Below are 24,441 nucleotides of genomic sequence, written 5' to 3'. Positions count from 1 at the left end.
AATTTAATAGAGTCCAAATGGTGCGGCAGCAATCATTGCTACATTTACTACTACCGTTACGGCTGTGATTCCTGCTGCATTTACAATACCACTGCCGTTACTACTGCATTTACTACTGCATTTACTACTGCAATTACTACTGCCGTTACTACTGCAATTACTACTGCCGTTACTACTGCATTTACTACTGCCATTACTACTGCAATTACTACTGCAATTACCACTGCCGTTACTACTTCAATTACTACTGCCATTACTACTGCATTTACTACTGCAATTACTACTGCCGTTACTACTGCAATTACTACTGCCGTTACTACTTCAATTACTACTGCCATTACTACTGCATTTACTACTGCAATTACCACTGCCGTTACTACTTCAATTACCACTGCCGTTACTACTTCAATTACTACTGCCGTTACTACTGCATTTACTACTGCAATTACCACTGCCGTTACTACTTCAATTACTACTGCCGTTACTACTGCATTTACTACTGCAATTACTACTGCCGTTACTACTTCAATTACTACTGCCGTTACTACTGCATTTACTACTGCCATTACTACTTCAATTACTACTGCCATTACTACTGCATTTACTACTGCAATTACTACTGCCGTTACTACTGCAATTACCAATGCAATTACTACTGCAATTACTACTGCCGTTACTACTGCAATTACTACTTCAATTACTACTGCCATTACTACTGCATTTACTACTGCAATTACTACTGCCGTTACTACTTCAATTACTACTGCCGTTACTACTGCCATTACTACTGCAATTACTACTGCAATTACTACTGCCGTTACTACTGCATTTACTACTGCCATTACTACTGCCGTTATTACTGCGTTTACTACTGCAATTACTACTGCAATTACTACTGCAATTACTACTGCAATTACTACTGTTGTTACTACTGCAATTACATCTCGATTTTCAGCTGCAGTCACAGCTGCAAGCATCACTTTTATATGGCTGTTATTGTTGATTAGCTCAAGGTAAACCCACATCTATGAGCCCTACTCTAAATGAAGGCTTGATCTTCATTTTGCACAGCCATGATTGCGTTGTTAAATTTAACCCTTTTCGAAGTACCACATGAAGCTCATCAGGTTTCTTGGCTGTTCCAATGCTTCAGCCCCATAATAACCTGCAGTAGAATGTTTCGGGGTACCTTAAAAAGTTTACAGGTTAAAACCTGTATAACCTGGTGCGATAAGAATGAGGCAGTATGCATGCCTCTTATTTATATTTATGGACTAATTTAAATTTGTTTTTACCATTTCTTAACACCTCGGATAAAATGCTTAACGGAATTTCGTTTGTCTATACGTGCTGAGTTCAAATTCCGCCGAGGTCAACTTTGCTTTTCATCCTTTCGGGGCTGGTAAAATAAGTACCAGATGAGTGCTGGGGTCGATGTAATCGACTAAACCCTATTCTCAGATTGTTGGTCTTGTGCCAAAATTTATGAAGTTGTCCATGCATTCTTTTCTTTACCCACCTATTTTCAGTAGCATACCGGGAAAAATCTTTAACGGTAAAATAAGTACCAGTTGAGCACTGGGATCAATGTCATCGACTTACCGCTGCCTCGATACTACCGGCTTTGTGCCTAAATTTGAAACCAATATATACTTTTCTACATTGTGCTTTTGTTCGAGTAATGAAGGTAATGGTATTTCGCAATCATTCAAAAAGCCATTTGAGATTTAGGTTACAAAACAAAAAAACGTATTATCTGAAGAACAAAACAAATTCTAAATACTAAGAGTAACTTTATACTTCGATATTGTTTTATGCCTCACTGCTCCGCAAAACTGTTTAAAAGCATAGTGGATAAAGGGAAAATACTCTTGCAAAAACACATTAATATCTTATGGGTTACGCAAGATTTTAAAATCGTAAATTCAGGCATCCACTGTGCTACAAATACCTCCGGTCAGTAATTTCGCCATTAGTTATTTTGTAGATGTTTTGATTTTTTGTAAATATTTTGTTAATTTTTCAAGAGTAGTATTTTTTATCTCCCTTGTATCTGTTCAAGTTCAATAACTGTTGTCGATTAAATCGACTATACTCTCAAACTGCCTTAGTTTGGTTCGCAGAATTAGTAAGGATGTAATGTAGTAATTATTGTAAGGATTATGGATTATGTTAAAGAATTGAAAATCTGCGAAACTGTAAACCAGAATATTGCTTTGCATATTGACTTTCTTCTTGCAAAGTAAACTTACAACTGAAATTCTCCAGCCTAAGGAATTTATTAAATTTACTTTAAATTCAAAATAATTCTTTTCTATTATATTTCATTTTTGTATTTGGTTTGCAAGATTCTTTATGTGAGTTTGTGTGTTGAGGCATATTCTGTTGTGTCTGGGGAGAGTCATTTTCTTTTTGTGCCTTATTGTTTAACACACTCACCGGTAAAATTTCCACATTTTTCTTATCGTTGCATCTTGCAACCTTTTTAAAAGTTTTGAGTCAAAACTATTAAAAAGTTTGCAAGACGCAACGAAAATTTTAGGAAAATAAAAATGAGAAAAAAAAAGTGGGAATTTTACCGGTGAGTGTGTTAAATTATAAGGCACTAAAAGAAAATGACTCTCCCCAGACACAACAGAATTTAATAGTATACCTAATTGAAGATTGTTTTTTTTATTTTCTAATGATTGCTGTCAGTTTATTAATAAATTGTCCATGGAGAACAGATCTAAATATTTTCCGTTTATTCTTCAATTAAATTTTATTATTAGCCCAAATAAAGAAGCTATTACTGACTTACCTCGTAATCAATTCGAAAGATTCTGACGAGTCCGAGGTCCATAAAAATTCGTACACTAGCTTGGACCATATCATCTGTTCGCAATGAAAAGTCATCGAATCGAAGATCTGTCAGCTTGAGATGTTCTGCTTCTGGTATAGAGTCAGCCTTTAAAAGAAAAAAATATTATAAACAATGAAATAGGTGTTTAAAGGGAATGTATGTATCCCATTAACAAATAAATATTCATATACACCTGTTTAACATCCCTTCAGCGTCTGGAGATATACATACACCAATATTATCATTTGCGAAGGCTAGACAGGCATCTCAACCAGTAGGTCACACTATCCTGGGCTGATGACAGGTTAAGACCCAGAAACATGCATGTCCTCAAGTGTGAATCCTAGCTGGTGGAGGTGCTTGTCTCCCCTTTGTAAATATAAGGACACAGGAAATGTGTCAAAGACGACAGGAAGAGTCGATGCTTCCTAGGGCTAAACAGCGGTGGTGTAATTCCCTTACGGGACTGTCACGTTATGTTGACAGTATGCAACCACTCAATATTATCATTGTTCTTCAGAATTTCCTCCTCTAACTTAATATAATGTTTCCATCGCGCCTATATTGAAGGTATATTCGGAAAGAGAATAAGGGTTTTCTTGCGTTTGATGTTCAACCTCAGCTGTCGAAATCTGATAGGAAAATGTAGGCGGATATGGATTTCCTTGGGGATGATATTTTTTGGTGAATGATTGGACGAAGAAGTTAATGTAAAGGCTACTGGGGACTATGTGTAAGGAAAGGAAAAAATAAGAGAGTCCGGTAGATTTAGCTGGCGACACTATATAAAGAGTTAGTTGTGAAGAAGAGTAGTTTTATAATAGCAGTAAAAAAGGCAGAGTAATAAAACAGAGATTCTGTGGGTTAAAGGCCGCAGCGTGTTGCTAATCAGCCGTATGATTTTCTCTTGGTTGCATTAATGGATATTCATTACTTCATCTCTCTTTTCCTTGCCGCTGTTGCGCACGAAGTAGTTCGAGATAATTTCGTTTAGTTTTGAATGTGATGTGGTGGAACGTTAAACTGTAGTAAGCAATAACGGATGATCAGAAAAGAGTCAACTCTAGCTTTGCCAAATTCCAATTTATTTCCATGACATTCTGGATAATTTTACAAAACAGTATCAAATACACCAGTTTTATCAACGGGTGCATTTGAATGAAAACACGTTTGATTTGTTAGCGACTAGAATTCTTCTTGGAGACGATAAAATTATTCCTTCAGCCCAAATAAGGAAATGTTACTAAGAATGATTTTCTGAATATTGATTAGCCTATTAATTTGTGTCCCAGAATAAAGGTTAGATATACATGAACATTGAAACTTAACGATATGAATATGTAGCGAAGGTTAGAATCGAAATCTTACAGCTTTAGTATCTAAGTTCAGATCACTCCTTAGATCAGTCGACATGCTCTGAATGCTAACCAATCAACTTACAGAATTGTCACTCCATATTATAGAATATTCTATCATGCTTCAATTGTTCTCGCAAGAAAAAGGTTTATAAAAGCGAGATCCCGCCAGAATCAGTGAAGAGGTGGCAGTAAAGGTTTGAGATGGTTCCCGAGAAAATAGACGAACATATGAGAATTACTTCGTCTTCAATGCGCTTTTCAACGCAAGTACTATGAACGGAATATTGTTACCGCCCGCAACACAAATTATTAGCCTACCAGTTTATAATAAAAGAAATCAGAAGCGCATTTCAGATGCACAGACGATAAGCCCTTTAAACAGATAAGTTTCCTTGTTTTCTTGTTTGCTGCTCAGCCCGTGATAAAGTAATCTTCGACTAGAGTAAGCATAGCCTTATTCCTACCGCCCACGCAAAGCTAGTATCTTCTGTCATTAATGCGTAACCTTAAAGAACTACACTCTCTTGTAGCACATCACTATACATTACTGACAAGCAATTAGGTAAAAAATACGAACAGTGTAATATACTTCTGGAAAAGTAAGTGTTATCCAAACAACGTTGGATTTGGTTTATTTATGGAACAGCTCGCAATCTATCGTCTTACCAATATATCGAAACCCAAATAACTAAAGCTACAAACGCTTCTTGTTCTTGGTATGAGAAAAGTTGTTGTTGTTGTTGTCTGGGTAAAGTACAGATAGATTTTGTTTTTTGTATATCTATGACTGAATTATTCAATGTGTCTCCTTTGTATGACGATAGGGTATTGATTGAGGTAAATTTGGCTGTTATTTCTCGCAAGTTGAATGATCACACTGACAATATCGAAAGAAAGGTTCTTACATGAAAATATATTTCAAAATTACGATACGTTATTTAGGTACAGCAGGAAAGATAATCCGATGCAAGCAATTAAGGGTGTAATAACTTAGAAATATAAGTGCAGTGGAGAAGTTTGGAAGCAAAATTATACTCACATGTAGATATACTTAGTATACAAGTTGAAAGATGAAAGTAATTAGGAGGGACAGACGAATGATAGAGATGCCATATTTAGTACGGAAATTTATTTTGAGAAGAGTGATGTTTAATAGGTTGTAGCTGCATATGTTTATATCTTTATGTCTGATTCCATTTCTTTTATACATGTGTGGATATCATAAACGTCAATAAGCTTTTCTTTCACAAGAAGACATGGGCATATAGGTATTTAAGACAATTTACTCTAGAAAGGTATAATTTTTGCAAATAAAAGATAGTATGGTAATTTCATGGATAACTCAATTTTTTAGACTGAAAGAAATTTGAATTTCATGAGGAATTTTCTTTCTCTGTGTGAAAAGTCTGGCTGCATACGCGTTAGCACATGTCAGGTGCATACAATTGACAACACAGTTAATTAAGATTTATTCAGTGAGTTCTATTCAACACATGTTTACACGTGGAATTAGCAGAATCATTATTAACTTTAGATGGCTCGTAGGCGAGGTGAACAAATTCGTGAGAGAGATAGACTGGCAATACTTCTACTACGCTATCAGCAAATTAAAGATGGGGTCGCAAATGAAACAGTGAGTGATCTTTGCAATGCCTTTCAAGTAGACCGCAATATACCAGCGCGAATTTATAAAAAAAAATGCAACTCTTCGTGGAACAATACAGCCAAAACAATAAATTTTGTGTTTATTTTTGTTTCATAATATATATTTTTCCGGATGCAGCCAGACTTTTGAACACAGACATCATTTATTTTAGCATACATTTCTTTGGGTTTATGCAGCTTATAAAGGTTTTCACCTAACTAGCATTAATTACCCAACCATTATTATTATTATTTTATTTATTTATTTTTTTTTGGGGGGGGGGGTTCTGGATTCAGAACATTCATACTGCAACTATCTTCATCTTTATTTTTGTATTTCTAACTTTCTTCCACTTTTGATATTATTCCATAAGACATCCATTTTCATTTTCCCTTTCAAACAATATTTTCTTTATTGATGTTTGTACACGCATTGAATTGCGTTCCGGTTTTCTATTAACCGTTCTTTATAATGTAGTTCTTGTACTTCTTCATCGTGATAAGTGGTTTTAGACTAAAAACAATTATTAGTGATGGCGTATTTAAACAAAGAACCATTTCAAAATTCTCTCAACATAAATCAAGAAGTTTACAAGGCATTTGGTTGGGTGATACAGGCAAAGAGAACTCGGAATTTGTGGTAAAGATCTTCAGAATTTGAAATTAAGAAATGAAAACAGGCAAAGCTATGTGCTATCTCTAGCCTATTTAAGCTATACACAGAAACGTTCGGAGAAATAGTAAACATGTCAGGATCGTCTGTAGAGGTTCTGAACGTCATCAACCTTACCTATGCATAAGGAATCTTTCAGTGTAGAAACTTTCATAAGGAAATAAATATTACAACTGAAAGAAAGTGAATGGAGCAAATGCCAAGTATAATATATGTGGGATACCTGCGATCCCAAACCGGGAAATGTACGGTAGCAATCTAAAGAAAGGTTTGAGGTTGTCAGAAAGCTATTTGAAAATGTCAAATATCTTAGCATCAAGAAACAATGATAATGAAACAAAAAAATATTGCGGGAATGTTTATGTATTGTCCACTTCATTACCTAGAGCAAAAGCAAGGACATAGAAATAGATTACAAGTCATTGAACCGTTGACTTATAGAGGATTATTGCGAATGTCATAGATAGAAGGCAAATTAGTTATTAGATACACAGAATGACAAAAACCATGGAAATTATATAAGATACAGTTTACACTACTTTGAACTGAACATTCGGAGATAAAAAAGAAAAAGTTACAATGACTTCTAATATAAGGGGAAAATGAATGGAAAGAGAAGAAAATCAGTAATTACGTGGATGGATAAAATCAAGAATTTACACGCTTGAAAATCTAATAAATGTTCAAGGGCAGCACGAGAAAGACTAAAATGGCAAATAGGTGGTGGTATTCAGCATAATTTCAGCTTGGCGAATACTATGGGTGGTGGTGGTGGTGATGATGATGATGATGATGATGATGATGATGATGATGGTGGTGGTGGTGGTGGTGGTGGTGGTGGTGGTGGTGATGATGGTGATGGTGGTGGTGATGGTGGTGGTGATGATGGTGGTGGTGGTGGTGGTGATGGTGGTGGTGGTGGTGATGGTGGTGGTGGTGGTGGTGGTGGTGATGGTGGTGATGATGATGATGGTGGTTGTGATGGTGGTGATGACGATGTGGAGGAGGAGGAGAAGGTGGAGAATGAGGTGGAGGAGGAAGAGGAAGCGAAGGAGGAGGAACGGGAGGAGGAAGAGGAGGTGGAGGTGGAGGAGGAGGAAAGGGAGGGGAAGAGAAGAAAAGGAGGAAAAAAGGAGGAGGAAGAGGGGGGTGGAGGAGGAGGAGGAGGAGGAAGAGGAAGAGGAGGGTCTGTCGAAAGAAAAGCAGCAGGTGATGTGCTAAAGAACATTAGGAAAATTTCAGACTAAGAAACCAATTTTGGTACATGCATAATATCCCTCATATTTTCCCAGTCAGTATTGGCTCTGTATCAAATTCCGCCGAGGTCGGTTTTGTCTCCCATCCATCCTTTCGAGGTTGATAAAATAAACAGCAGTGGAATACTGGAGTTAATGTAATCGACTTTCACGAAATTACTGGCCTTTATGCCACAATTTGAAACCAATATTGGGTCTATATTACAAAAATAATTTTAAAAAGTCTTAAATCATCGAAAAAGAGTTTTAGGATTGAAACAAATCATGTTTCTTTAAAATTTGTTGCCAGTTTCATTTCAAATAGATTACACATTTTCAGAAGGGTCAGTCTCGTATATAAATTCAAAGTCTAATACCAAAATCTAATATCATTGTTTTAGTTCCTAATGACATTTTTATTGCTTGGAGGATCTTATTCATATTGTTCTTTTCCTACAAATGTTCTTTTCCAACAATATTCTTCGAATACAAACGCTCAGTAGAACCTACCTGAAATTAAAATAAACTTATTGTTCAGCATAAAACCGATTTGTAACTTTAAAAGACATGCATGAAACGCTCATATATATATAAGTTGTTTTCTTTTATTTATGAACATCAAATATGTCTCAGATACAAAATATATAATTAATTTTGGCTGAAGGTCATCTGAAACGATGCCCAAATTCTGTGAATTCGCTCATTTGATAAAAGATTGGGACGATAGTAGTTTCTCGTGCTTTTTTAAAAGTGAAAAATTTCACATTCATTTAAACTACTTACCTTCAGTTTCATTAGTTCCTCTGGTGTTATCGAAGCATGATAAGACAGCATCTGCAATGTTACAAACAAAGATTATACAATGTGACCTTTCTGAACAAAAGAAATGTAGGCTGCAATTAAAAGATGTTTTGATTGATATTTCTAGCAACACCTACGACCACCTATGATCCCTGGTTTCAAATAATTGGACGGCGACTTGTTTTATGAATTGTCTAATGCATTTCAGTTTCAGGTGATGATTGTATAAGGTATGTGTGGCTTGGTTCATGTGGGTTGTGCATATTATTAGGTGCAGATGTACAGAAGGTTGAATCGTTGGTGTTCTAGCATCAGGAGTCGATTCTGCATTGGGTGGTGGTTTTATATGTTTTCTGATAGTACTCTGGATTCTCCTATTGAATTAAAATTATCTTGTGTAGGGCGCAGACTGCTTTAGCAGGGCCATTTTTTAACTGAGTAAGCCCATGTCCTATTTATTTAAAAGTGGTATCAGATTTGGCAGTTTTTGACAGAGGAGATCGAAATGTTAATCAAATCAAAAAAACATATTCCAGTCACTAATAATCTTATTTGAATGGTTTACCTTGATCTCTTTGTGGTCGGAACAAGGATAATCCAGATTGATAGTCGTTGCCATATACACTCGTTGATAGATATTAGTATTAAATTTTATCAATTCTCACGTCGATGTGTCAGGTCCACAGCCTATTGAACACACTCAGTTGTCTGCGTATAGTCACTGACTTGGCAAAAGCCAGGTCTAATCTGCCATGGTTGCATAATCTGCCCTTGTTAGTCTGTTTTCTTATATTATTGTGTTTTTCTCATTATTTGTGAATAGGCGTCAACCCTGTGTACTTAAAATCTTTTATTCTTCTGTTGACCCATTAATTCTAAAAACATATTAGCCTATGACTCTTATTTACTTCCACTCTTCGGGTCTTGTAGAAAATTTACTATGAAATACCTTCTTCATTTTACTTTAGCACATTCTAGACATTTTCATTTCATAGTTTCTTCTTTCTGAAACCATTTTTGTTATCATTGCCTTTATCTAATTTTTTCTTGGCTGTGGTTGGCTTCCAGTTTGCACCTCATTTGTATTATATCTCCCATCACAGTAATCTGCTTGTATTTGTTTGCTTCTAAACATTTTCTCGTTCCACTGCTGTTACTTTGGAACAATTCACAATTTGCATTATAACTCAAGCCCTTATGTACTGCATTGCTATATTTATATACATCAGCTTTAGGGCCGCTGCTTAAGAATATTGTTAATAGTTTCCCCTGAAAACTTATTATATTTAATCTAGATTTTATAACTTGGATGGGTAATACATTAAAACATTAACTTATTTTAAGCATTTTCTAATTTTCTATTCATTTTTGTTTTAACTTATAATTTTCAAGTATTGCTACGTATTTGTCGGGATGATTTCGGACTAATTTCTGATTTTAGCGTCTATGTCTAATTTAATGTAATTTATTTTAATTAATTTGCAGAAACACTGCTTCATATATCTCGTTCCATAATCGTCCGTCTGCCTCGTCAAATTCATGTAATTAGGATGCGTGTACAGAGTCCATAGTTAGCATTTGATTAGTTAATTCCTTCCTTTTCATTTTCTCTAGAATAATTTCTGTTTCCATCCGGACTTTGATGTATAGAGGATGAAGATGAGAATTATAGTAAACACAAATCCATTGTAGAAAGAACAAATATAAATAATGTAAGCAGATTTAAATTTACCTCAAGAGCAACTTGCTGCTTGGCAGCAGCCAATGATACTTCCGCATAGAGTATGGCATTGTTAATACCAAGACCACAAAATATAGCGAATGCCTGTGAAAAAAAATAAAGTGTATAAAATGAAAATAATCCTCCAGTACAAGGCTTAAAAATTGCAAACAAATTTAGTTGCCATGATTTTTTTTAAAGTAAGTTATGAGTCAAATGTCAATTTCCATTATTGAAATTATTAAAAATACAAACAATTTTGTTTTTCCCAAAGTCAGTTATTGAAGAGTGTTATTAAAGAAGGAAGCTATTTTTTGCGGTTAAAATATTTTCAAGCTGAAATGATATATCTCAGGTTGGTTTTGGCCATGAGTGTTATAGTTGTTCGGTCAATGGTTTTAATGGTATAGTGTAAGTGGTACATTACTCAACAAACATTTGTTCCTCGAACGAAATCTTCAGGTAAAATTACTGTAACACCATATGACAAAGCTGGTATTTGAAAAACAAGTATAGTCCATTTGAGAGACTTGCATACAAATTTATGCAAAGAGCTTAGAGAGACCAGGAGACGATATTCGTTCAAAGAGTCATGCAGAATGCTCAAAGCCGGTAACTCGTGATTGGGAAGCAAATATGTTAATCATTACTGTAGCCTCAAGCTGAAATATATTTTAACCTGATATAGATATATCTCATTTGGAGTGAAGCAATAAAAAATCAATATTCTGTATAATTTTTAAAACTCAATAAAGTGTTCCAAAATAACTGACAGAAATGGTAAACTAATAATTTGATTAAGGGTTCCCTTTACTTTCTAAGTAAAATCATTGCAATTCTCAATTTTAATTAATTTCCCAGCATAATTAGAATATTTAATACCGATATAATTAACCACACTTTTGTTAACAAGAGAAATTACCGTATGAGAAACAAAACTCAAGTTAACGTTGTTATAATTAATGCAATGAGTATTAAAACCTAATTAAAAGTGATTTTATGTTGATTTATATTGATTCTAATTAGCATCCTAATATTAATTATGGCCAATAATTTGACAATACTTTTGTCATGTAAAGGTGTTGCTGAGTAATTTCTGTTAGCTTCAAATTACTCAGCAATCGGTGTACTTGATTGGGGTAGATGGCGGGTCACACAAACGACAGCAGTGTTATTACCAGTTCGAAAATGCCAGTGGCAAGTTCCAGGGTTGTAAACAAACCATTCACTGTTATGGAGAAAATCTCTCGCTGCAGACAGACGATGTAAAATACACCTAAATCAGCTCGCGGCGCCACCTTGTCAGACTGTGAGATGCAAGTATTTCGTATGTTGACTTAATTCAATGAATGGCATGGAATTACGCGCTTGGGCATCGTTTGTTGACGTGGTGAAAAACATGTTAGGCATTCACCGGGCCGAAAACTACAAGGAGTTAGTGGAAAAGCTGTTGAAAAGTCTACAGAACGTAGGCGCTAATATGAGTATTAAGGTTCTTTTTTTACATAGCCATCTCGATAAATTTCTGGATAATTGCGGCGATGTGAGTGATGAGCAAGGAGAACGATTCCATCGGGATATCAAAAAAATATAAGAGCGCTACCAAGTACGGTGGGACAAACAAGTGATGGCTGACTACTGCTGGAGTATCAAAACGGACTTAAATAATATTGGACGTGACAGACAATCAAGAAAAAGAAAATTTTTATCATAGTTCTTATGCTCGTGAAGGTTTTATTTCTGCTGTCAGTTTATTTAATGATTTGATGAAAATACTTGTTGGTCTTGGTATATTCAATTGTGTTACTTTTAAAGACTTAGGGTCTGATTGTTATTGCAAAAATACTATTTCTCAATAAGCAGAGCAATATTTGTTGGTTTAAATATGAATTGAGAGGTTTCTACGATTTTACTTTGAGAAACTTTGCCATCGAACAATATCAAATATAGAGAAAACAAATGAAAAAAAAAAGCTTTGTTTCCAAAAATGAGGCATTTCTGTACAGCAAAAACGGTAGCTAATCAAGGAAAAGTAAGCTTATTTTCAGATTCAGCTCCCTCAAATTAGCTAAAGAAAGATGCTTGGTGTCTCGACATCATTTCAAATTTTTTGTTATTGGTGACCAGTGTAATTATGCAACAACAGAGAAAGAAACGAGCATCCAAAATAAATCACGGACTTGGTTCACCAGAAGCTTACCCCTGCTTTGTTTTAATCATTCCCTTATAGGCTAAATTACATGAGTTCACACGCATATAGAAAAGCACATAATTTTTTTTTTTGTTTTAGTTAAACACTGGACTGTTTCCCATGCAGTATATACTCTCCTTTGCATTACTGATGTCATCGTTGACAAGAGTAAACGCTACAACAACTTATCTTTGGTTTACTGCAGGACTTCCTCGTCCCTCCAACACAAGATTGGACATAAGACATAGCTTTGAATACTTATATACACAAACGTGCTCAAAAATGCGCGCGCATACATTCACACACCTACACATGTATGCATATATGCAGTCACACACGTGAATATATAATTTTAAAATTGAAATTTAAAAAAGTACTTGTATATCACTAGGTTATGGTAAACAGCTTCTTGAAACGCACAGTCTTCCCTTGAATATCATTTATGTAACTCATGTAACTGAGAAAGTCAGAAGCAATTTTTATTACTGATTTATCCTTTCATATTCGATGATAAACACAACGATTTTGCCATTGTTGATGAGTCGCTGACATTAGTTTCTCCCCATCACAAGCAAAAGTGCTACATCAGGAGCACAAGTTACCACATGAACAAGTAGAGGTAGCTACGGTGAAGTAGAGACACAGGTGGAGAGGCAAAGAAGAAAAAAACAGGAAAGCAAGCAGGTCCAAAAGAGTGAGGTAGTATGTAAGGGTGAGTAGAACGTAAGCTATGAAGGAATATAATCAGGGACAAGACACGGAAATTGGATTTAGATTGGGTTTTAGAATAAATCTTTGACACATATCGGATGTCTAAGTATAAAGATCGACTGATGCCGATACACAATTCATAGAAGAGCGTTCATTGGTTGCTATCTAGGAAAGGAAAATGAAAATGTGAGTCACCAGGTTAGCAGATATTCACTTTCTTCCTTTTTCTTTTTCTCGCTCCCCCTCTCTCTTATATTTCTTGGCCCTCTTTTTCTTTAACTCACACTATTTTCCACTCGTTTAACTCTCCTGTAACTTTCTCTTTGTCTTTGATTTTATTTTTAATCCTCTTTCTACGTGACCGGTGTCTGGCCAGCCATGATCTTTCTTTCTTGGCCTGACTGCCGACTGTCAACACCTCTTATGTCCATCTCCCATGTTCCTGCCTTTAGGCTTTCACTTCATACATGCCAGCTCAATTTGATTCATTCTCAGTCGAAAGACACCTGTTGTTACTTCTTGTTGTTTGTATTTGTAATTGTGTACCATGTTCTCCGTTTTTTGTCTTTGTTGTCGTACACATTCGTTAGCTTTCTTACAAAGGGGTCTAATGCACTTAGCTTAGATTGGGAGGGGGGCGATCAGATTAAACATCTCAAGTGTAACTGCCAGAAATGATCGTGACGTCTAGTACTTGACTGAAGAAAGAAGGCCCCGAATGCCCCGTCTTTTTTTGTCTGTCCTTTGTTTCTCTTGTCCGCCTTTGTATCGTCTATCTGTCCGAATGTTTTTATTGTCTTCTGTTGCGCTTTAGTTATATATATATATATATATATATATATATATATATATAACATTATTATCGATTATTATAATTGGATACAAATTGATTTATTAATTAACATATTCATCGACATTTATTTCATTTCACAAGCAAAATTAAAAGTACTAAACATATATAAATATATAATTTTTCATTAAAAATACCTTGTATGGAAAATCATCTGAGTGTACAAAAGACAATAAAAGGATTACATTAAGAAACGTTTGGAATACTCAGGAGATAAAGACATATTTATTATGAGTGCATGTATATGTGTGTGCACGTATGCGTTAAAATTGTTACTTTTATCTTTATTTAGTAACAATAAAAATAATTTTAACGCATGCGTGCATACACCCATATACATACACTCTTAATAAACATGTCTACATTCGGTGTATTCCAAACGTATCTTAATATATTCCTTCTATTGTCCTTTGTACACCCTGATGATTTTCTATACAAGGTATTTATGATGCAAAATTATATATTTATATATGTTTTGTGCTTTTAATTTTGCTTGTGAATTGAAACAATTGTAGGTGAATATGCTAATTAATCAATAAATTAATTTGTATCCATTAGATCTCTCTGTTTTCTAACACGATAATAACGTTTGGTATTTTGTGATATAAGAGAATATCTTTATTGTGACTATATATATATATATATATATATATATATATATATATATATGTATATATATATATATATATATATGTATGTATGTATGTATGTATGTATGTATGTATGTATGTACATACACACAGACCCACACACCCACACACTCGCAGAGGGCAAGTTTCAACGCTTTCTTTCAATTTTCTTACACCATTTATGTAACTCTTTCTGACAAGAAGGTTCGCTTTCATGTAAAACAGCTATATTTTGTAGTCATTATCCGTAATCAACTCCCAAAACACTACAACCGTTCTACTTTGCATCACTTACAAGATCATTAAAGTACAAGAACCTGCACAATAACCAGCCTTCAATTTGGTTTTCTGCTCCTAGGTTAATCGGAAACATAGATTGCCGTGCTACTCATAAACCTCGGCAGTTCAATTATTTGGTGATAAAAACCAACAAAGCAACTTAAACCATCGAAAGGACGGGTGCGTTTGCCAGGATATACAATTCTTACAAATGTGTATATACATATATATATATATATATATATATATATATATATATATATATATATATATTATTTTATAGAAGGAGCTTCTACAGGACTAGAACTGTTTCATTCAAATGAAATCATCAGGAATTTACTCTGCTATGTATTGAGTACCTTATTTACTGTGGTTAACCCCGACTCAACCCGGGACCTACATATATATATATATATATATATATATATCATAATATCATAAAGGAATATGAACGGACAGATCTATGCACGTTTCCGTAGCATGGCGATGTATTCAATAATGCATGATCTTGCATAAAATTACATTATCCTTATCAAGTAACTGAACCATTTCATCAGGCAATATTTTACAGGTAAATTCAATCTCTGCAAAACTATGTTTGCGGAAAATATATATATATTGAATTCAGGTGTTTCATAGAAAAGAATATAATGCAATCATTTTAGTTGAGGAAGGAGGTGATTTGAATTACAACTAATCAATCGGTTTATTTGCTGAGGGCAGCAACAATAGTAATAACGTTAGATTTTGTTGGTAGACACATGACAATTCAATCGGATAGACAATTAGATATATTTACCAGTCAAGAGTTTATCAGTGACGTACACTGTAATAAATTATTACTGTCAACACAACCAATCTTACTGGCAAGTTTGGACGACCAGCCAGCATAATATTGTCACCACTTCGTAAACCGCAAATTTAATGATAATATAAATGAAGTGATAAAAATGGTTTAGGCATATACAGTACTTACATACATACGTACATACATACATACATACGTACGTACATACATACATGCATACCTACATACGTACGTACGTACGTACATACATACGTACGTACATATATATATACATACATACATACATACATACGTACGTACATACATACGTACATACGTACATACATACGTACATACATACATACGTACATACATACATACATACATACATACATACGTACGTACGTACATACATACATACGCACATACATACATACATACATACATACATACATACGTACATACATACGTACGTACATACATACATACATACATACATACATACGTACATACATGCATATATACATACATACAAGCATGCCTGCATGCATGCACATATTCATACATGCATGCATACATACCAACGTACATACATACATATATACATACATATACACGTGTATACACACACAAGATTCTTATAAATGTGTGTGCGTGTATATATATGATATGCATATGATTACACGCACAGATATGTGCGAGCACGCGCGAAAAGAAGAAGAAATTTATACAATCAGATATAAATACGCGTTCAAACGCATTAAAATCTACAAAGTGAATTTAAAGAATAAAAAGAATAAAATTAAGAGGTCGTAAACTACAATAAAAATATGGTAAAATGTGGTAAAATTACGTGGCAAATTTTGATATGCAAAATGAAGTGGAAAAATATAAAAATGCAAACGCATGCGTAAACATCAATATACAGATAAATATAGGCGCAGGAGTGGCTGTGTGGTAAGTAGCTTGTTTACCAACCACATGGTTGCGGCTTCAGTCCCACTGCGTGGTATCTTGGGCAAGTGTCTTCTACTATAGCCTCGGGCTTACCAAAGCCTTGTGAGTGGATTTGGTAGACGGAAACTGAAAAGAAGCCCGTCGTATATATGTATATATATATATATATATGCGTGTTTGTGTTTGTCCCTCTATTATTGCTTGACAACCGATGCTGGTGTGTTTATGTCCCCGTAACTTAGCAGTTCGGCAAGTACTGGGCTTACAAAAAGAATAAGTCCCGGGGTCGAGTTGCTCGATTGAAGGCGGTGCTCCAGCATGGCCGCAGTCAAATGACTGAAACAAGTAAAAGAGTAAAAAGAGAGATGCAGACAACAACATTACACAAACACAAATAGAAAGAATATATATAGACATATACGTCTACACACATAACTCTATACGCGTATTTTAAAATTTATAAATTTAAAATAAGTATAAAATTTGATTTATAAAATAAAAGAGAATATAAAGACATCGTATTAAATTTAGATGGAAAATCAGTTGAAAATATATTAATATGATAAGGAAAGCTGATTAAATTCAGATCAAAGGGATATACTTCAGAAGAATACCGCCATGGCCTGGTCGGTCGGTATGATATATTCACCGAAAAACAATAAACTAAATTCACCCATTAAATATTTTGTTTAAAGCGAGTGTGCAAGAATGTTTCTGGGAGCACTTCATTCGTGTGGGTAACAACGAATGATTTAACAAGTTGCTGAATATGGAAGAGAATAATGATTATATAACATCAGTTGTGTGATATTGATTATATAATGAAAAAGCCGTGGTCGTCTAAGTAATAAACCTCATGAATAAATAATTGCAAGCACGGTTTAGGTGACTTCACCTGTCGAGAGAGATTCACACGATTTGGAGGGCGTAGGTATTACAGGGAAAAGAAGTCGTAAACATAGATGTATGTGTATATGTGTATGTGTGAATATATGAATGGATGTATAATCATCTGTATGTGTATATATGTTAGCTTATGTACACGTGTGTGTGTGTGTGTGTGTGCATATGAGAGAGTGGACAAACGAAACAAAGGCCACTCGACACATTTACTAGGATTCACATGTATTATTCCAAACAGCTTGATTAGGATCCCTTGCTATTTCAAGTTTCGCAAGTCTCCAATGGAGCCTGTGTCCTCAGGCTGGTGCGACCTGGATATCCCACCAGCCTAAGGGATTACAGATTTGCGAAAATTGAAGTAGCATGGATCTCGAACCAAACTGATTTGAATTATATATATATATATATATGAAGTTAATCCAAACATGAAAACACAACGCGAGGACGTGGAACAGGAAAGAAAGAAAGAAGGAGGGTTTCGAGCGGAGCTCTTCGTCAGAAACATAAGAAAAGGAAAGATCCAAAGAAGCGAAGACGGAGGGAAAAAAATCACCAACGGTACACACGCGGTCACATTTTGAATGACCGGAAGGGAATGGGTGAAGAAAAAGTTATTTCAAAGACAGGAGAGTGCAAGAGGAGGTATGTGTGTATAAGTGTGGATATGTGCGTGCGCGCAGGTCTGCATGTGCGCGTGTGGGATCTTTTCATTTTCGAAGCCAATTTTTTCAAATTTTTCCTACTGAACCAAACAATTTGAAACTTCGTATACTGGTAGAATGTGTCAAAAGTATACTTAATTGTAAACCAGAATGAAAACGGAATTGTAACTTCTAAGTTTAACATTGTTTAATAATTAGAATTTTAACCAATGGTATTCGGTCTTTCGGCTTCATATTATTTACTCCGTCTCCATAGACTTGACCACCAATTTGGTGACGTAGTAAACACATGGTATGTGAAATGTAAACAAAACGATAACGATGAAATTTTTTACTCGGTGTATGTGTATATGTATGAATGTATGTATGTATGTGTGTATGTATCTATGTATGTGTGTGTGTGTGTATGTGTGTGTATGTGTGTGTGTATGTATGTATGTATGGCCGATTCAGTGTTTAGTTTTTTCGAGTGAATACTCGGTGTATGTGTATCTGTATGTATGTGTGTGTGTATGTATCTATGTATGTATGTGTGTGTATGTATGTTGGTGTGTATGTATCTATGTGTGTGTGTGTGTGTTTGTAACACATGGGATGTGAAATGTAAACAAAACGATGAAATTTTTTACTCGGTGTATGTGTATATGTATGCATGTGTGTGTGTATGTATCTATGTGTGTGTGTGTATGTGTGTGTATGTATGTGTGTGTATGTATGTATGGCCGATTCAGTGTTTAGTTTTTTCGAGTGAAAACGATGACATTTTTTACTCGGTGTATGTGTCTGTGTGTGTATGTATCTATGTATGTATGTGTGTGTATGTATGTGTGTGTGTGTATGTATCTATGTATGTGTGTGTGTATGTATGTGTGTGTGTGTATGTATGTATGTATGGCCGATTCAGTGTTTAGTTTTTTCGACTGAATACTCGGTGTATGTGTATCTGTATGTATGTGTGTGTGTGTGTATGTATCTATGTATGTATGTGTGTGTATGTATGTGTGTGTGTGTATGTATCTATGTGTGTGTGTGTATGTATGTGTGTGTGTGTATGTAACACATGGGATGTGAAATGTAAACAAAACGATGAAATTTTTTACTCGGTGTATGTGTATATGTATGCATGTGTGTGTATGTATCTATGCATGTGTGTGTGTGTATGTGTGTGTATGTATGTGTGTGTGTATGTATCTATGTATGTATATGTGTGTATGTGTGTGTATGTATGTGTGTGTGTATGTATGTATGTATGTATGTATGTATGTGTGTGTGTGTGTATGTGTGTGTGTATGTAACACATGGGATGTGAAATGTAAACAAAACGATGCACATACACCGAGTAAAAAATTTCATCGTTTTCACTCGAAAAAACTAAACACTGAATCGGCCATACATACATACATACATACATACATACATACATACACACACACACATACATACACACACATACACACACACACATACACACATACATAGATACATACACACACACACACATACATACATATACACATACACCGAGTAAAAAATGTCATCGTTTTGTTTACATTTCACATCCCATGTGTTACATACACACACACACACACATACATACACACACACACACATACATAGATACATACACACACACACATACATACATATACACATACAGTTGCCTACGTCACAAAATAGCTTTCCACGTCACACTAACAGAATGCAGTAACGTATTAGATATGAAAACAAACAATCTCATTGGTTAAAAATTCGCAGTTTTAATCTACGATTAAAGTCATAAAATAGATTTTTCTAAAATAAACTAGTTCCAACTTGTGTCTTGTTTTGAGACACTCTACCAGCACACGAAGTTTAAAATTATTTAGTTAACTAGAAAGATCTGGGGTCCTGGCTTCGAAAATGAAAAGATCCCGCGTGTGTGTATGTGTGTATGTGTGCAATGATAACACGCGTGTGTGTGTGTGTATACTATATATTATATATATATGTATATATTTGCTGTATGATAAAACTGTACACCCCTCCCAATAAAAAGTGGTGATAGCCAGCCATTATAAATAGACCAGTAGCCGGTCGACAGGAGAAGTTCAGGAAGGTCGAGGGTACGTGTAGACTGTGTTGATAGTTGTGTCTGTGGTGAAATAGTACTTATACTGTGATACTGAGTTGGACGTTATAACGATCCAACCTTTTGAGGATAACACTGTGCGACTGGGGATGGTAATTGCTAGAGAGAAACATTCTATCGACGACTTCGGTATATAACAATATCTATCAGAGCGACAAATGTTGACAAAAGACAGATACAACAGTGGCAAAAGACTGGTTTACAGCAGTGGCGACGAGGAAAAACAAATTTACGCAGAGTGGAAAAAAACATTCACATAGAGAGCTTAAACTAATTCACGTAGAAAATTAAATACCGCCACAAAAAAAAAATCTTGTGCAAATTTACGAAAATCGTAAAATATGGAAGACTTGTTATCTGGGATAGTTGAGTTGCAAAAACAGCAACAACAACTCAAGGAATAACAAGAACAACAAGAACTGTAGCAGCAAATGCTACACTTCACGAAGTTGATAACCAAACCGGAGAACACATTTTCACTTGACCATGTAACAAATTCCATAAGCGAATTCAAATATGATCCCGAAGAAGGAGTAACTTTCGAGGCTTACTTTCGAAGATTACTTTCGAACAAATTTTTGAATAAGCGTACCAGGATTAGACGGACGATATGAAAACGCGTCTAGTGTTAAGAAAACTAGCGACAGCAGAACATGAGAAGTATAGCAATTTCATATTGTGAAAAAAGCGTCTGACATAAATTTCACCGACGCAATTGACATTTTTGTGCAAAATGATTAGTGAAAAGAGCTCAGCGTTTAATATTAGAGGAAAATGTTTAAATGTAGAAAAGAATGAAGATGAAGACTTTACTACTTGCGCAGACAGAGTCAACAAAGAACGTGGGAGATTTAGGCTAGATATGCTTACTCCAGATTCTTTGAAATGTTTGATTTGTGCACAATGATTGACAGATAGAGGGGATGCAGAAATTCGTACGAAAATTCTACCAAAACTGGAAATGAACCAGGATTTGATATTGCAGAAACTGTCAAAGTGTGATAGGATATTAAAATTAAGGAATACTATTTCTTAAGGAATGACATGGAAGAAATTTAACGGAGTGTTTCCACATAAGACCAATGTAAAAAAGTCGGAATACAAATTAAGTGTTGCAAGAAAGACAGAAAAAATATCGGGATGCAGACCCATGTATGGCATGTAGTGGGATGCACTCGAGAAAAGATTGTTCGTATAAGAAAAAAAAAGGAAAAGTTGTGACTATAACAAGCATAAAATTCGTGAATGTGAGAATTGAAAACGCTCGTGTCAGAATGCAATTAGACACGAGAAGTGGTATCACAATCATGAATGAGAAAACATGGTAACAAATAGGTAAACCAAACTTATACGGTGTTACGAGAAGAAAATTATATTTCATGGGCGAACGCATTTGTAATATAATGTTCAAAGGTCGAACCAAAAATGTGAATATTTATGTGTTGAAAAAATTCATAAACTTATTTTGCACCGAACGTATGAAGAAAAATAATTTATAGGATACACCCATAAACATTTTGTGCAAAAGCGTAAACGGAACGGTCAAACGATCGAACGAGGTCGGTGAACAGAAACAAAAACAAGTGATGTAGAACACTGTGCATGAACTAACAGTAACTTTGGAAGAAATAAAAAGAAATGCGAGAACTGAAAAATGTATTCATGGGACAAAAGAAAACTGTGGTTGACAAAAGGAAATAAAGACAGGTCTGATGCAAAGAACCGCCAAGATGAGAACATGTACTTTATATGTGACTAGCAGTATCGCCTGGCATTGCTCGGGTTTGTAAGGGAAATAACTATATAAGCATTCTTAGAGATGTAAAGTATAATAGCCATCTCAATATGGCTAACCACAAAAGGGGGGTGTTACTGTAGCTTTTTACGTTCTGAGATTTAATAATACATTTTTAGAGAGTTACTTCCCTTATATAATAGCAAAAAAATGCATTAAAATGGGAAAAGTGATGGTAATTTTTTTTTTATCGTAGACTCATCGTAGATGCGCGCTAATACCCAGAAGGGCTAGATAGGAATCACGACTATAAGATACCCGCTTTTGGTTAAACTGCACCGCAAAATGTGGGAGTAGTTAGGAATCTAAATCGTAGGAGACAGACACCACACAACCTTGCTTTTATGTATATAGATGTATACTAATGTATGCTTAGAGGGTGGTCTTACCACAGACATTACAGAAGAGAATGCTAAAAGGGTTTCATCTAGGACATTCAAGCATCTCTAGAATGAATATAAAACTATAGTATCTATTTCTTTACTGCCCACAAGGGGCTAAATACAGAGAGGACAGACAAAGGAATTAAGTCGATTATATCGACCCCAGTGCGTAACTGGTACTTATTTAATCGACCCCGAAAGGATGAAAGGTAAAGTCGACCTCGGCGGAATTTGAACTCAGAACGTAACGCCAGACGAAATACCGTTAAGCATTTCGCCCGACGTGCTAACGTTTCTGCCAGCTCGCCGAGTATCGTATCACTCTAGGTCGAATGGATGGGCCGAACGGTTCGTGGACACTTTTAAGAGACCTTTAACGAAGGTTAATAGGGATGCCACGGACGAGGTCACGATCCAACAATTAAAAAGGGTGTACTGGGTAATTTCGAACCCAAATGCGCCAGAAGGAAGTTCATCAGCGGAATTAATGTTTGCCAGAAAGGTAAAGTTCGTATTCGATAAACTGTTACTAGTGAAGAAAAAATACATACTACTAAAGAGATGCCAAAATTCTTTAGAGTCGGTGATAAGGTATATGATAGAATGTACAAAAATGGCAAGCAATACTGGGAGGAGAAATTGTAACATACATTGGAAAAATGGTGTATGATGTAAAAAGCAGACATGCAATGGAAAGGAGACATAGAAATCAGCTTAAGGAAAGGGTCATAAAAAAAGGGAACCAACAAGATGGATTGGCTATATGACGCTTTTCGGGTTCCAACACCGTTACAAGAAGCCGAAACCACACATACGAGGAAAAGAAAGGACACTGAATTCCTAAAAGTAGACCTTAAGGAGAAAAAATATTGATATATAAAAAAGAAAAAAGAGGAGGTAGGGTGAATGAAAGACCTAGAATGTTAATAAAAAAAATTGAAGGGGGAGATGTTATATAGTGAAACTGTACACCCCTCCCGGAAAAAATGTTGTAGTAGCCAGCCATTTTCAATAGACCAGAAGCCGGTCGGCTGGAGAATGTGATGAAGGACTAATATCTCAAACGTCAAGTAACTGCCTGTATTCAGTAAGGCATTAAGCTGATAACGTATTTCTTAAACCTTATTGTTTCTTTAAAGTCGATTTTTATAGTTCTTTGTATTTATAGCCTAATGTATACATATATATATATATATATATATATATAATATATATATATATATATATATATAATATATATATATATACATATAAACATATATACGTACATATATCTATATACATATACATACACACGCGCACGCACTCACACACACACACACATAAATATATATATATATATATATATATTATATATATATATATATATATATATATATATATATATACATAGGAGGTGGTACCAAAAAGTTCCCGAGCTAGTTCTGTAGTGCGCCAATAGATGGCAGCAAACGGTTGCTTGCTCAAGGAGAGTTAGCAGTGACCTTCATGAGGCATGTACCGTGTAACATCGCTGTGTATACTTCGCAAGGTATGAAATATGTGTTTTGTGATCATTGTATGCTGTCGTCTGGGATTTATCATGGACATGAAGAAAGAGCCAACGTGAAATTTTGATAAACTTTGGAAGTCTGCTACAGAGACATTGATCATGCATCGGCAAGCTTCCGGCGACGGAGCAATGGGAGGCGGCGTAAAACATAAAACAGATGAAAATGTTATTTGGTATTGCTACAGTTGTTTTAAGAGACTATTGTGACGCAAGCGTAGTGCGGTCAAGTATGCAATATGCACAAGCCATAAGATTATATAATATGTCACTAAACTCTCAAACCCTAAGCGGAACTAAATAAACAAGCGAGTAGTGACATGTAAACTAATCAACAGATTATG

General features: G+C 35.2%; 1 protein-coding gene across 2 annotated transcripts in view; it reads right to left on the bottom strand.

Moving 5' to 3' along the window:
* The window catches only part of LOC115220834 (dual 3',5'-cyclic-AMP and -GMP phosphodiesterase 11A-like), a 290,583-nt gene that overhangs the window by 58,371 nt on the left and 207,771 nt on the right, over nt 1–24,441 (bottom strand). For both annotated transcript variants that reach the window (XM_029791013.2, XM_036510552.1), the window contains 3 exons: nt 10,286–10,378; nt 8,536–8,586; nt 2,801–2,947 (listed from right to left, as the gene is read on the bottom strand). In XM_029791013.2, coding sequence (XP_029646873.1) covers nt 2,801–2,947; nt 8,536–8,586; nt 10,286–10,378 — 291 coding nt within the window. The remainder of the gene's footprint in view (nt 1–2,800; nt 2,948–8,535; nt 8,587–10,285; nt 10,379–24,441) is intronic.

This window comes from Octopus sinensis, linkage group LG17 (genome assembly GCF_006345805.1).
Source record: "Octopus sinensis linkage group LG17, ASM634580v1, whole genome shotgun sequence".
In the NCBI taxonomy this organism is placed as follows: domain Eukaryota; kingdom Metazoa; phylum Mollusca; class Cephalopoda; order Octopoda; family Octopodidae; genus Octopus; species Octopus sinensis.
Note: the sequence above shows the minus strand (reverse complement) of the source record. Positions and strands in the feature narration are given on the sequence as shown.